Source organism: Aplysia californica, unplaced genomic scaffold, assembly GCF_000002075.1.
Source record: "Aplysia californica isolate F4 #8 unplaced genomic scaffold, AplCal3.0 scaffold00170, whole genome shotgun sequence".
Taxonomy (NCBI): domain Eukaryota; kingdom Metazoa; phylum Mollusca; class Gastropoda; order Aplysiida; family Aplysiidae; genus Aplysia; species Aplysia californica.
In genome coordinates this window covers 388,834-403,001 of record NW_004797440.1, presented here as the reverse complement: position 1 = coordinate 403,001, position 14,168 = coordinate 388,834, and the positions used below count along the sequence as shown (strand labels likewise).

Below are 14,168 nucleotides of genomic sequence, written 5' to 3'. Positions count from 1 at the left end.
AGAGAGAGAGAGAGAGAGAGAGAGAGAGAGAGAGAGAGAGAGAGAGAGAGAAATACCTACATCTGTGTAAATCATAGAGAGCATATGACCAGGACATTAACCCCGTGAGCAGCTTAGCAAGCAAAGTAATGGGCTGAGTGTGTATACAAGGCATCAATGGGCCTGCCTGCAAGCTTAGCCTCTCTCATTGCTTGTATCGATATTACACAAATTGGAATCGGTGCATTACAATACAAAACTTAGATTAGATGAAGTTAGAACAATGGGCACAAGATACAAGTAAATAGAATCATTCAAAATCAATTTTGAACATTTAGAAGGAAATTTAAAAGCCAAATTTACAATAATAATAATAATAATAGATAGCATTTGTATAGCGCATATCCCCGCTCAACAGCAGGCTCTATGCGCTTTACACTATATTATTACCCCAGCAGACCATAGAACTCTCCGAAACATTCTCAGCTTCCCGTGAAGCATACAAACATGTTCAGCTTTCATAATACAGTCACCAAAGGATCCAAGATTTTCTGTATTTAAGGATTCAGAATGATTTAAATCTATTCAAGAAACGAATATACAGTGTGCTTTGATTGCTTGGACCTAGATAGATTTAAGCAGTTCAACTGATGTTCTCTAGATTTTTAAATGTTTTTTTTGTTTGTTTTTTTTAGTAAGTGTTTTACGGCGCTCACAACTGCATAAGGTCTTATGAGCGTGCCGGACACACAAATATTTTCAGTTGGTAGGAAATTTTGAATTTTGCACGGGTGGCGGCCGAAGCCTACTCTTATTGATTTCAGACCACCATGGTGACCATGGGATCTTTAACATGCACAACTTGCACACGGGACCTCCGAGATTTTTTGCCCTTGTCCGAGAAGGCTAGGTGTAGATCTTTCCTACCAGAAGATCAGAGGTGTGGCTGAAAGACAGCAGTAAGAAAGACCCATGGAGTTGCATTAGAAAATGCTGCAAAAAGTAAAAGACTCAGGAGCCCAGAGGGGGTGGGAGGGTCAAAGTAGGTAAGAGGGTGGGGGCAGAAAGGAGACGAAAACAGACGACAGAACATTGCTTGAGAGCAGGAAAGGAGGTGAAAGGAGACAACTTAGAAAAGAAAAAGTTCCTTCGCTATCCGAATTCGAAATCGGGACCTTTCAATGAGAGGTGAACACCTTAACCTCTAGGTCATGACAGCCCCCGATTTTTTTGTTGTAAGTAGTGAATTTGTAGTATTTCTGAAGTTTATAATGTCTTACAGTGTAGTCACAACATGATAGCCTTGTGCACATTGTTCATGTTACAAGCTTAGTATTGGCATATTATCATTAAAATGTAAGGTAAAGTCTTAAAGTTTAGATGCCTACCCAATAGGTATTCAAAGGGCACAGACTGTTTAAGTTTTTTTTCTTTCAAGATTTTAGTTTGTTTTTAAAAAATAGAGTTTTGTTGTAAAATTTGTCTGCTAGTGGTTTCATCATGAGTGCTGACCTGTTCTTGTTAAAACTCTACAAAAAATTGAATTATAATTCTACCATCAGCTGTTAGAGATTGAATGAGTGCAGGACTACTCTAGTCCAAGACCATTGTCAGTCACCTAGACGGGTCCTTGCACGTCGACTTTTGGCATTTATCTGATAAAGGGGGTGCCCACATACGCGTTCGGGTCGGGTCGGGTCTGGTCGGGCCTATCGGGTCGGGGTTTCAGTGCACACTACAGCCCCGCTGCGATTGTACTCGACGACCCGGAAGTTAAAGTAGAGAAACCTTTAACCTACATGCGACTACACAGAGGGCGTAAACCCGGGCTACGATTGGCTGGACCTTTGACCCATGAATATATAAAATATGCCTACCGTACTCTTGGACTGTGTGTGAGTGTGAGTGTGTGTGTGTGTGTGTGTGTGTGTGTTCGTGAATGCTTGCTTGCTTGCTTGCTTGCTTGCTTGCTAACTTGCTTTAGTCTATGCGTCCACCAAAATAAGATCTTCCAGGCCAGGCTAATGTACGAAATTTTTGCATGGTGCAGAAGCGACCCAAAAAGATCCGCGTCCACCGACATCAGACCAGCTAAACCTATTTTTAGCCCAGTGTGTTATGATTACGAGAACAACAGACAGCACTGGCGATTTATTTACCACAAAAAAAAAAAAAAAAAGCAACAAATTATAATTATGGGAAAAATTGTTGGTAAGTTGGGAGGATGAGAAGAAGGAGAAAAAAAAGAGAAAAAAAAAGCTGGGACTGGGATTCAAACCCATGCTCACAAAATAATATTTGCATTCAAACGCAAACATACTGTTCACTCGGCCATCAGAACTTTCATCAGAGAAGGGTAGATTGAGCTTCTTATTTACAGCACTGTTTCAGGAAAGGCAAAGCGACATAATAAATCGAGAATAAGGTCTGGAGAAAACTAAAAATTGGTGGAAAATTGGAAGCACTAAACATTAGAGAACGTAGATCTAGACACGTCCTTAGCAAGGTCTAAACATGGTCTATTTTTAGCTCTCCCGAGAACGAAATAATCTAGATCTAGATCAAGTGCCTTAATTTCATTTTTTGGGGGGCTGTTTTTCAGCACAAATCTGTTATTGTACAATATTATTATAATGAGATACAACTTTATTGATCATGTAAAGTGCAATGAAGATACAAAAATGTACTTAAAGATGCAATTTCCTTCCAAAATGAGTCGAATCGAGGCTTTCTTAGTCCTTTAGTGTCTCTCAAGGTATTCATGGATTAAAATGGACACGTGACTCAGACTTGTTGTGATTGCCTGCAAACCACCCGATCGCGCCATTCGCAGGCCAGAAAACAAACGCGTTTGTTTTTGTAGGTCACCGATCGTTTCGATCGGTTTGTGCCACGATGGCCGCGTTGCGCCCTCAATTTCGCTAGCCCTGACTACCAGATGGGCCCGACCCGACCCCACCCAATCGCGTATGTGAGCACCCCCTATTAAGAGTGCTCTCAATTTAGAGCTAGTGGTGCCTTCTAAGAAAGCCATCTACTACAACAGGAAGCTCTCTCTCTCTCTCTTTCACGCATGCACACATAAACTGTCAAACACATACACACATACTGTGACATATGTGCATGCACAAATACAAAATACCCAAGGTCTCCCTCACCGCCCCTCCCCTCCCCTACAATCTTTCTCTTAACTCGGCCCATTACATTGCTGACCCACTTATGGGGGAGACTGTCTTGTTCATGTGTACTTGGTGCACGTCAAAGCAGCTGTCTTGACGGAGATAAAAAATGTCATTAGACATTTCCTGCGGCAAGAAAGAGAATGTTAGGGATTTGAATATATCTAAACATGTATTCCAAAGCATTTTATAAATACCCTTGATTTCCAATATTCATCTGTAAAACTTCGGAGCCATGCGATGACATCAGTTGCAGCATTTTTCACATAAATGCGTGGCTTGGTCTGAACTAAAATTCCAGTGTCATCAGTAGACAAAGGCCGTCTCTGTTGGTCAATTTTTTTCAGTTCCACAGGCATACTGGTGATCTGCCGAAACAAACAGCAAATGAGTATAAAATTATGAGATTAGACTTATTAAAAAGTGAAACAAAGGAGAGGCCAGTTTGATATGATTTTTGAGAGCGCACTGGCATCGCCATTGATTGACCAGTCACCAAATGAGCAATGTAATGGGTAGACAGGTATAGTAGAGTATAGGCCTCTACTGGCATAAAAAGCAAGATTTCCTCATAACCATGGTTTTCTGGTGTGACAACAGTACGAGTAAGCCAAGTAGGAGAATGACAGGGGGATACAAACCAACCCCAAAACCATCAGACAATAGGTCTACTAGGTACATTTCCATATATATAAATACAATAGGCTACTAAAAAAACCCCGATAATAATCCCAAATTTAAACCTAACCCATCTTACACTTATTAATCTTTCAAATCATAAAATAAAAATGAAAATGATCATCAAACTCAAACAAAATGAGGGTACGCCAAGGAAACACTAGGCTAATTTCATGTAGGAAACTGCAAACATGTCAAAATGAAAATTGAATTAGGCCTAGATCAAACTCTAAGGCTAATAACAAGGGTGTGTTCATTCTGAAGTCTTTAGTCTTGTCTCTCTTCTGGTCAAAAGTTAGTGTGCCTAGTGACTACTTGCGTGTCTAGACTAGACTTGCTAGACTTGCTATCGCAATGCCAATTGCCAGCTGCGTTTTGGGCCGGAAATTGGGCTGCGCACTTGGGGTAATTTTTGGACCGTTCAGGATCAGAGATGGTTCTCATCTAAGTATAGTTACGGAAAAACCCTCGGACGAAAATGAAACTTGGCAAACTTACTACATGCGAGTGTACAATGCCGGCAGATTTCTAGAAATGGACAAATAAAATTGTCGTGTTTGTGCAATTTTCTTCCATTTTTCAAAAACTAAGAGGAGCTGCAGACAGGTCTCCGACATTTTTCTTGCTGTAAAATTTCAGACCCTGTGTATAGTATGGTACATTTTAGTTTACGTGCTAACTTAACCCCTTTGTGAGACAAGGTCAGCTTGGGCTTCAGAAGCAACAGTTTTGGATCCTCAGGGACAAAGAATACCACAGGCTTTAGTGGAATGTAAATACAGTCAAACCTGTGTAAGACGGCCACCCATTGTCAAGGAGAAAAGTGGCCGTTTAAGACAGGTGGCCGTCTTAGGCAGGACTGATCAAGATGAAGAAAACAAACCCCATTCCCAATCGAAAGTAGCCGCATTCTATTGTTGCTTTTGTTGTTGTTGTTGGTTTGTATTTTGTTTGTTATTTTTATTTTGTTGCTGATTTTGTGCAAGGGTGACAATAAAACGAAATGTGTCAGACAAGGAGGACCTCGAGTGCTATGGTAAAACAAACATATGGGTCGCCACCACTTGGAGAACGAGCGACGTTTCTATCACAAGTCCATGTTGACATCCATTGTTACTTTGTTACAGACTGGGTAAACAGTGACCACTCATCTCACTTATGATTTGTGTATGAGTTCTGGGCGGGCTTATGGGTTATGAAGGATCACACGCTTCCATCAGCAGCAGCTGGAAATTGGTACCTATTGGTCAACAGTGGGAGGGGCCTACGCAACATGATCGGTAGGAGGGACTACCTAACAACAACGACAGGTGATTGATTTATGATGGCTAGCCCACAACGGCAGGGGTCAATGCACAATTAATGACAAAACGTAACGGAGTCACTAAGGTGACCGTCTAAGACAGGTGTTATTGCTTAGTGTGATAGGGGTTGTGTGTTAAAATATGGTGGCCGCGTTGGACAGGTGCCCGTTTTACAGTTAAAATATATAGAAAAAACGCAAGGGGGGAAATGGAAAGTGGCCGTTTGTACAGGTGGCCGTCTTATAGAGGTGGCCGTCAGGGCAGGTTCGACTGTACAGAAGTCTCCGCCTAAGATCCCACCGCTTATGGTCCCGGTTCGCCTAAGATTCCGCTGTTTAGGAAAAACAGAATTTTTACTATATAAAAGTCACCCCTAAGCTCACGCACTGAAGGAGCTGCATTCGGCTATGATCCCGCTTTTCAGGTCATAATTTAGGTTTTTTCCCCTTTATTTAAGAAAAAAAAGAAGAAAAACCTGGGCACGCTCAGCTGATCAACCAAGTAGCGAAAATGTGCGATCATTGTACGGTCCATCGCATCACGGATCATTCACTTTCATGTATGCGATCACACCTCTGTTGTAAATGTTGATAAGCAGTTACAATGTTTACCCTAGATGGGATAACATCAAGGTGTGAACTCGTCAATGCCTTGCTTTCCCCGATCACCTGAGCCGTCCGCCTGATATTACATCACACACAAGGTGGGGAGGGCCTACAAGCAAGCGTCAGACTCAAGACGAGCTGACAGTACGTCTCGGTCAGACTGCATTCCATCAAACTGTGAACTCGTGGACGCTTATGTTCTCCCGACCATCGCTCTCGTCTTTCAGGGTTTTTTTGTGGCTTTTTAAGTAGTGGGTTTTACGGCACTCGCAACTGCATAAGGTCATATGAGTGCCAAGGGGTGCTGAAAAGAACTTTTAGTGCCCATAGGGGTCACGTCTGTTCATTTTAAGGGAAAGGGAAGATCATTGTACATATGGGCCTAACCATGAGTTACTGTGGATTCTTCCCCCCTGGTCATTCGGGTAAGATCCCGGTTTGCCTAAGATCCCGCATTTTCCTTGCTCCCGAGTACTGGGATCTTATGCAGAGATTACTGTACCACCTCTCTCTAAATGGGAAATATTTTTTCATTCAGAAAAAATATAGCTGAAGGTGAATCTGCGATTAGTTTTACAAAATTCATCTAACAGAAGCAGTATGCAAAATACAACCTATGACAAACAGCGTTCGTCATCATGGTCCTCGCATTTTGCCGTATAAGAAAAAATAACGAACAGCGTACTTCATACAGGTCACGAAGGGGTTAAAATTGCCACCCATCCAGCGATAAAAGAACAAGCTAGCCTGCCGACAAGCGAACATGATTGCTTAGCGTCCTATGAATGGCTGCCTAAAACTAAATAGGTCACCAATGCATCCATTGCGGGTTTTCCCTCAATATGACTTTTTTAAGTTATAGAAGGGGTGATCGGAAAACAACACTTGATTCTTTTAAGATTTTAAGATCAAAGTTATATATTTGTCACAACTTGGTGGAATCACACGCTCTTCAATTTTTTTGGTATATGGGGTCATTGGAATCCACACAAAAAAGGATTTATAAATGGATATAAAAGGTGTAGAGCCAAAAAAAGTATACAAGAAAAAAATTGCCCATCAGCCCCAAAAAATGACGATTTCTTTGATTTCATTACTTTGACGAGCGCCTCATTTCACCATGATGCCTCATTAGCAAAGTCAGATGATTTTTTCAATAACATTATTCTGCTGTGCTGACTGGTTTATAATGTGATAGACACTGGTGTGCAGATTACAATACCTTTTGAATTTTGAAAATAGGTTAATAAATATCTCGTTTCGATTTTATTTCAGTCTTAAAAAGTAGCCTCTTTTGGTACTTTTTTTTGCACATAGAATATATGTGAGGCAGTGTGGTGAAATCAGGCGCTCGTCAAAGTAAGGAAATTGAAGAAACTGACATAAAAATTTTTTCTTCCAGTTTGACAATTTTTACCAAATTTTTCTTATTTGGTTTAACACCATTGTTGTCCAATTAAGAACACATTTCTGGGTGGATTTTACAGAAAAATGTTGATTAAAGGCACAAAAAAGTAATAATAATAATAATTTAATAATAATACAATAATAGATTGCATTTATTTTAGCAATCTATCCCATACTAGTAAGCTCTGAGCGCTTTTTACACAAATCACATAACCATTCACACAAGAAAAAATATTTCATAGAAAGAAGAAAAACCAGTTCAACCACATAAAGAAGAACTTTCACAACCATACATTAACTATACACGAAAGGTCTAAAAAAAACCAAAGTGATTATTTTGCCGAACGCTCGGGGAAAATAAAGTTGACCTATATTTCTCAGAACACTCTGCGCCACCTTTATTTCTGCCATTCTGCGAGGACTGGGCAAAGCATTTTTCCCATTGAATTCAATTTCTAGAGCTAGAGATTTTTAGATGTCTGAATATTCAAGATACAGTAGTCTCTGCCTGATATCCCGGTGCTTGGGAGCAAGGAAATGCGGGATCTTAGGCGAACCGGGATCTTAACCAACGAACCCAGGGAAGAATCTAAGGTGACCCATGCTAAGGCTCACAATCGATAAAATGGTCTCCCTCTACTCTAAAATGAGCTGACGTGACCGCTTGATGGGTTTATGGCGTATGGCGAGCAAAGGGTGGTTAACCTTGATGGCCTATCACTGTGCATAAAGGGATGAGGCGCGCCATTTTCACTTATTATCCTATCATGAGTCTCAAGATCTACGTTTATCCTGTTGCCCCTCCCCCTAACCTGTCGAAAATTTAGAGCTTTCCATCTCTAACTGAGCCCCCCCCCCCCAAACCGCCTTTGTCGTTACACACCATTACATTGTGAACACACCAATTAAAATTCAGTCTGTCTCACAAATTCGGGAGTAGAGACAACTTCTGCAATGGTCAGGGAAGAGTTCACATTTCAATGTGATCCCATCTGGAGCGAACGTGTAGGCCCTACCCACCCAGCGAGTGATGTAAGTTTAGGGGGAGAGCTCAGGTGTGAGTGCGATGTTCGGGGAAAAAAAACGTGTCATTCAGTTCACACCCCGGTGTGATCCCGTCTGGGGCAAACATTTATCGCTTCATCGAGTTTTACGTGTATGTGATCACATTCACGATAGTGGCTGATCTTTGACACGACAGACGGTTTATTGATCTCAACTTTTCACTCTTGGTTGATCGGCTGTCCCGTCCGGGTTTTTTGTTCCACAAATTATGATCTGAAGTGCGGGATCTTAGCCGAAGGTAGACCTTCAGAGTGAATCAGAGCGGGATCTTGGGGGTGACTTTTGAATAGTAAAAATTCTGTTTTCTTAAAACAGCGGGATCTTAAGCGAACCGGGACCGTAAGCGGTGGGATCTTAGGCGGAGACTACTGTACTTCAATTGTGGTTGGGGCAACGTTCCCGGACTATACTTCATTTGAAAATGCCTTCAAAAGGTACTACGAGAAAACAAGACTGCTCGACTTTGGCAGTAACATATTTTGCATTTAGTCACCTCTAAAGTACTAAATCACAAACCCCCCTCAACACACACACACACGCGCAAGCCAGTCCATTTGCAAGTAGCAAAAGTATCTTGAGAACGGAAACCGTTCAACAAATTGAGTTGAAGTTCATTTTCCAGAGCCTTCGGAGAAAAAGCCGGCCCAAAAAAATTTTGAAACTAAAATGTAAAAATCAGCACTTACTAACACACTAAAACTAAGAAATTTAAACAAATGAGTCTTGAGCAATTGCTTAAAGGTATCAAAATTTGTATTTTCTCTGAGATCCTGAGGCAAGGTGTTCTAGATTTTTTGGCCAAAAATGAGAAACTTTTCTCACCAAAATATCGTAATTTTACCAGTCTAAAACTAGTGATAATATCTGGATTTTAATAACATAATGTAAGTAAAACATAGATATCTACATCTACAAGTCTCTGATTTCTCATTGGAATTCAGTATATGATTAGAATACTAGATCTTTATATTCTGCATATCATGTTGCCCGGTTGAGTGATGTGGTGTGTATCAATCTAGTATCATAGAGTGTATATATATATATATATATATATATATATATATATAATGTCAATTTTGAATTTTGTACGCAGGGCCTGTCAAAAGAGGGCTCACTCAGGCACTGTGGGTTGCATGCGATTAAAATGCGATTAAACATAGAAAGACGCAAACTATTTTTAGGTAAGGCGCCCAGATTGAAGATGGCATGGATCTCTCAGAGTCAAAAACACTAATAAAAACTGCTTTAAGAAACAGATGGAAAAGGTCCCACCCTAAGCACAACAGACTACTAATACTAAATAGAGCAGACCAGGTCACAATCTTTAGACTCCGTTGTGGCCACAACAGACTCAAACACCATATATATGCACACCAAATTAAAAAGTCCAAGATGTCCAAGATCTAGGAAATCTGAAATGTTACAGAAAACACATCGTTCCATGTGGGTATTCCAGGAAGTGATGACATCACAGTACTAAAATTAGCTGCCCATCAGAAAGATGCGTCTTCTACGTTTAACGGCATGTCAGTGGGTTTACCCCCCTCGGAGAAAGATTTTGGTGCTCTTTGGAAAGGGAGTGTATACAGACCCGGTAACAGGGAACAACAAAGTCATAAAGTATACAGACCCGGTACATGGTAGAGGAACTCTTTTGTGATTTCGGAAAGTTTCAGCGCCCTCTTGGCTCAGGGTAGACCTAGGTTCTTCTTGATCTATGGCCTAGGCTAGGTCTAGATCTAGACAGACAGACATTAATCATTGATCTAGTTTCGAGGCTAGCCTAGATCTAGATCTAAATGAAGATTGCGGATATCTTTTCGATGAACGATCGTTTTTCCTCCGTTTTGGAGTTGGAGGAATCACAATTTGAAGAAAAGAACAATGTCGTAATTTCTCTCGAGCAGTCATCCTCTCCATTTCTCTCTCTCTCTCTCTGTCGCTCCCATTCTCTTTTTCTTTGTTTGTCTCTGTCTTTCTTTCTCCCCTATTTCCCACTATATCTTTCCCTCGTTCCCTCCTGCCAACTGGGGCATGTCATAGCTTTCGCTAGCACTTCCCCCTGCTCTCTCTCTCTCACATACACACACACACACATACACACGTGACACTACTGGGTCTGGGTGCTGAAACTTTCCGAAATCACAAAAGAGTTCCCTTACCGGGTCTGTATACTTCGTGACTGTTCCCGGTTCAAAGTGACTATTCGGACTCGAGTCCGAATATGAAAAAATGTTATTCGGACTCTGATTTTTGTCCAGCATGACATCACTTCCGACTTCCGACTCCCTGTGACTCGTGACTCCGGCTTCCTGTCCTGCCTCACTCGTGACTCGCCTCAGGCTGGGTAGAGACCGGGATCGCTTCGGGCAAAATGGTGTTTTGTGCAGAATCCGAGTTTTTATCTTATGATGAATTTGAGGCCGGCCTGAAAAGTTATAGCGCTTTTAATAAATGTTTATTTGTCCAGAGGTCATCAGAAGCAATTAAAGATGGCTCGTTAGCGTGTGTCGGGGTCGGATGGGCCGCCTGCACACGTGTGGCTGTGTGCGTGTCGGGGAGGGGGGTGGGGGGGAGGGGCACTATCGGTCCGAGCGTTAAACGTCGTATACGCATCAGTCTTTTTCCCCCCGGCAACTGATCATTATTACAATAATAAGCGTAGATCTACGAAATGAATTGTGCGCTGGTCTATGGAATCAAAAGTTGCCGTATGCTAGGCTCTACACAGCAACACAACTTTTTCTTGGTAAACAATCGAGATGAAACAGGCTTGTGTATTTGAACGAATCAGTCTTTTTTTTTACACAGCTCATATGCAGGTGCCAGGTGGTCTGCTAATCTTAAATTTTACCTTTTTCTACAACAAAGAAAGCGGAAAACATGGGGGGTGTGGGGGGGGCGTATCAATGAGGCGGCGGGCGTCGGATCGGCAGAAAAGGTGTGGGGGAAACTAAAAAATGGCGGAAAATGGGAAGCCCTGAACGTTAGATCTACGAAGACACTTCCTTTTTTCCGAACCCGAGTCTGAATAACATTTTTTTCATATTCGGCCTCGAGTCCAAATAAGAATTTTTAAAATTTGGACTCGAGTCCGAATATGAAAAAATGTTATTCGGACTCGAGTCCGAATAACGACGGCCTTCCCGGTTACCGGGTCTGTATACACTTCGCTTTGGAAATTAAAATATCTACCTTCCTGTTCCAATTGATAATTTGCCATGTAAGCGTGATGATGGTGGGTTTTTTAAATTATTAATATTTTTGCCAGGGGCAAACAGGGGGGCAAACCCTTTTCAAACCCCCCCCCCCCCCCCCCCCCCCCCCCCGAAACCCCCCGCTGTTAAGGCTAGTGCCTAGTGCGAATTAATACACACACGTAAACACGATGGGTCCACCAAAGTTCAATCCGGCCAAAATAATTTTTTTATACAAAAAAGGCAGAAAAATATTAGCCTACAGGCTACTAATGTGATAGTAGGGTTCACAAGACTTAGAGCCTATCATCAATACTATCATGTTACTACAAACAAATGATCTACTCATGTGGCCACTTTTGTCCTTGAAAGTGGCTATTCTCACCCGCCCGGAAGTTCTCGCAAGATCAACTCCTCTCCTCTTCTCTCTCTCTCTGTCTCTTTCTGAATACTGTCTATCGGTGTGGACGATCAAATTGACCAAAACAAAGTTAAAAAATGATGTTAAAACACAAAAGTAAATAAATTTGGTTGTCTACAAAGATGCTACGGCTATTTAACTTTTCGAATCGAGCCGAACTACGCGGGTTGCCATTTTGTTTTGCCCGGAAATTCTCGCGCTACTCCTCTCTCTCTCCACTGCCCACAGACAAAATTGTACGCTTTTAGTAGGCTACAGTTGTAATGGAGCGCTTGTTCACGGCACAGAATTCTACAATTTTTCTGTTATCACAGTGTATAATTCTGTGGTTTAGGGTGAACGCAAAATTTGGTGAACGCGCACCGGGTGAGAATAGCCACAAGACTCGCCTGCACTATTCTCACTCTGGGTGAGAATAGAGGTGGCCTTTGTCCTTGGTCCTTAGCAATCACTTCTGTTTCTTATGTAAACAAACAGGAAGGCAATTTCCAAAGAGCCCTAAGATTTAGATCTAATGTTTGTTGAAAACGAAGCGTCTGCTACGGTGCAACCAACATTATTGTGTTCTTATCTTTAATAAAAATGTGTCTTAAATGAGAATGTCTTGCACTGCACGGCGATTCAAAACTCTCCTCAGCATTGTCAATCAACAAGCAGTAGATCTATAGATGTAGACAATATGTCACCTTTGTATGACTAATGACTGTGATGATATTTCCGAATTTGAGGTAGAACTACAAACAAAGGACGTTTAATATTAAAATGAAGTTGAAGTGTTGCCTTCTCGATGCTTTCCAGTCTCACTACAAGTAGGTCGCCATTTTGCTTCCGTTCGTGGTGCCGGTTCCGGTAGTAAAAACCATCTCCGGTCGCTAGGCCTAAAGGTTTTTCCCAAGTTCATTATTTCGAGCCAAAAAAATTATGTCACTAGCATGGAGACCACACATCAGAAAAACTGTAGAGAGGAAGAGCCCGATACAGCGACGCATTCTCTCCTGATGATCTCCATGCTAGAGTCCGGGATACAGATCTAGCTTTCGGCTGTGAGCAGTGCATATGACTGTTTTAGACTACGTATAGGCTACGCCCTAAAGTTATAAAATGTGTGTCCAAAGGACGAGTTTAAAGAGGAAAGTCGTTCATGCCTAAATCAATCACTATGCAAGTTTTACAATCTGGGAAACTAATGTTACAAGTACATTTATATAGACTAGGCTCTTGCCACGCCTTTGTGATCTGAGAAGCTGGAATTAAACAGGCTTACGCTTACTTTGCCATCGAAATGTCCTCCATAATAGATAAGTTGTATGTCGTTACAATCTCAGTGTTTTAGATTTTCTTTTTTGTTGTTGTGAGAATCTAGTTTTATTATTTTAATTTACAACCTGAGTTTGCAATTTTGTATTTATTTTGCACTTCGACTCGACTCTAGCCATCGTCATCATCATTGCCTTTCTCTCCCTGGATCAGGATATAGGCCACGAACAAACACTCTGATCCATCTTTCCGTATCCTGGGCTAGTCGCTTGATACTTGATGTCAGTCCACTTCTTCCCACTTTTCTGTACATCCATTTCCGTGACTCTTCTCCAGGTTCCACGTGGTCTTGTCCTTGATCTTTTACCCTGTGGGTTCCAATATAACACTTTTCTTGTTATGCAGCTGCTTGACTTCCTGAAAGTGTGTCCAATCCATTGCCAGCGTCTTCTTCCCGCCTCATCTCTGACTGGGCTCTGTCTCGAATCGTTCTTCCTAATACTTCCTCGTTGGTGATCCTGTCTGTCCATTTGATTCTCAGTAGCTTCCTCAGACACTTGTTTAAGAAAACCTGGATCCTCTTTATGCACGTCTGGGATGCGTTCCACGTCTCACATCTATACTACAAGACTGACTTCACATTTGAGTTGAAAATTCTAAGCTTTGTTCGTAATGAGATATCCCTGGTCCTCCAAATACTGTTCAAAGAAATAAATGCAGTCTGTGCCTTTCCAATGCGTGACTTTATTTTAGCGCCTGTTCATCCCTCTATGTCAATTATACTCCCCAGATAGCAGAAGGATTCGACGTCTTCTAGTGCATTTCCTTGTACTGTGACCTGCTCCTTTCGTAATGCATCTATCCTTAGGACTTTCGACTTTCCGGGGTGGATCCTCAATCCAGCAGACTCTGATAGGCCGTAATTCAAATTGTTGTCTTTTCTTGCATCTGTTCCTGAGTGTCTGACAGAAGCGGCAAGTCATCTGCAAAGTCCAGATAGTCCAACTATGTCCATGGGGTCCACTGTATACCGTTTCTGTGCCCTCTGGTGGTTTCCTTCATCAGCCAGTCGATTG

General features: G+C 41.7%; 1 protein-coding gene across 1 annotated transcript in view; it reads right to left on the bottom strand.

The window, feature by feature from the left end:
• Positions 1–12,706, bottom strand: part of LOC101854569 — a 19,677-nt gene extending 6,971 nt beyond the window's left edge. Inside the window, exons 1-2 of the mRNA XM_035969687.1 lie at positions 12,616–12,706; positions 3,356–3,526 (exon numbers count right to left, since the gene is read on the bottom strand). Of these exons, the coding sequence (XP_035825580.1) occupies positions 3,356–3,517 (162 nt within the window). The 5' untranslated portion in view covers positions 3,518–3,526; positions 12,616–12,706. The remainder of the gene's footprint in view (positions 1–3,355; positions 3,527–12,615) is intronic.
• Positions 12,707–14,168: the final 1,462 nt, after the last annotated feature.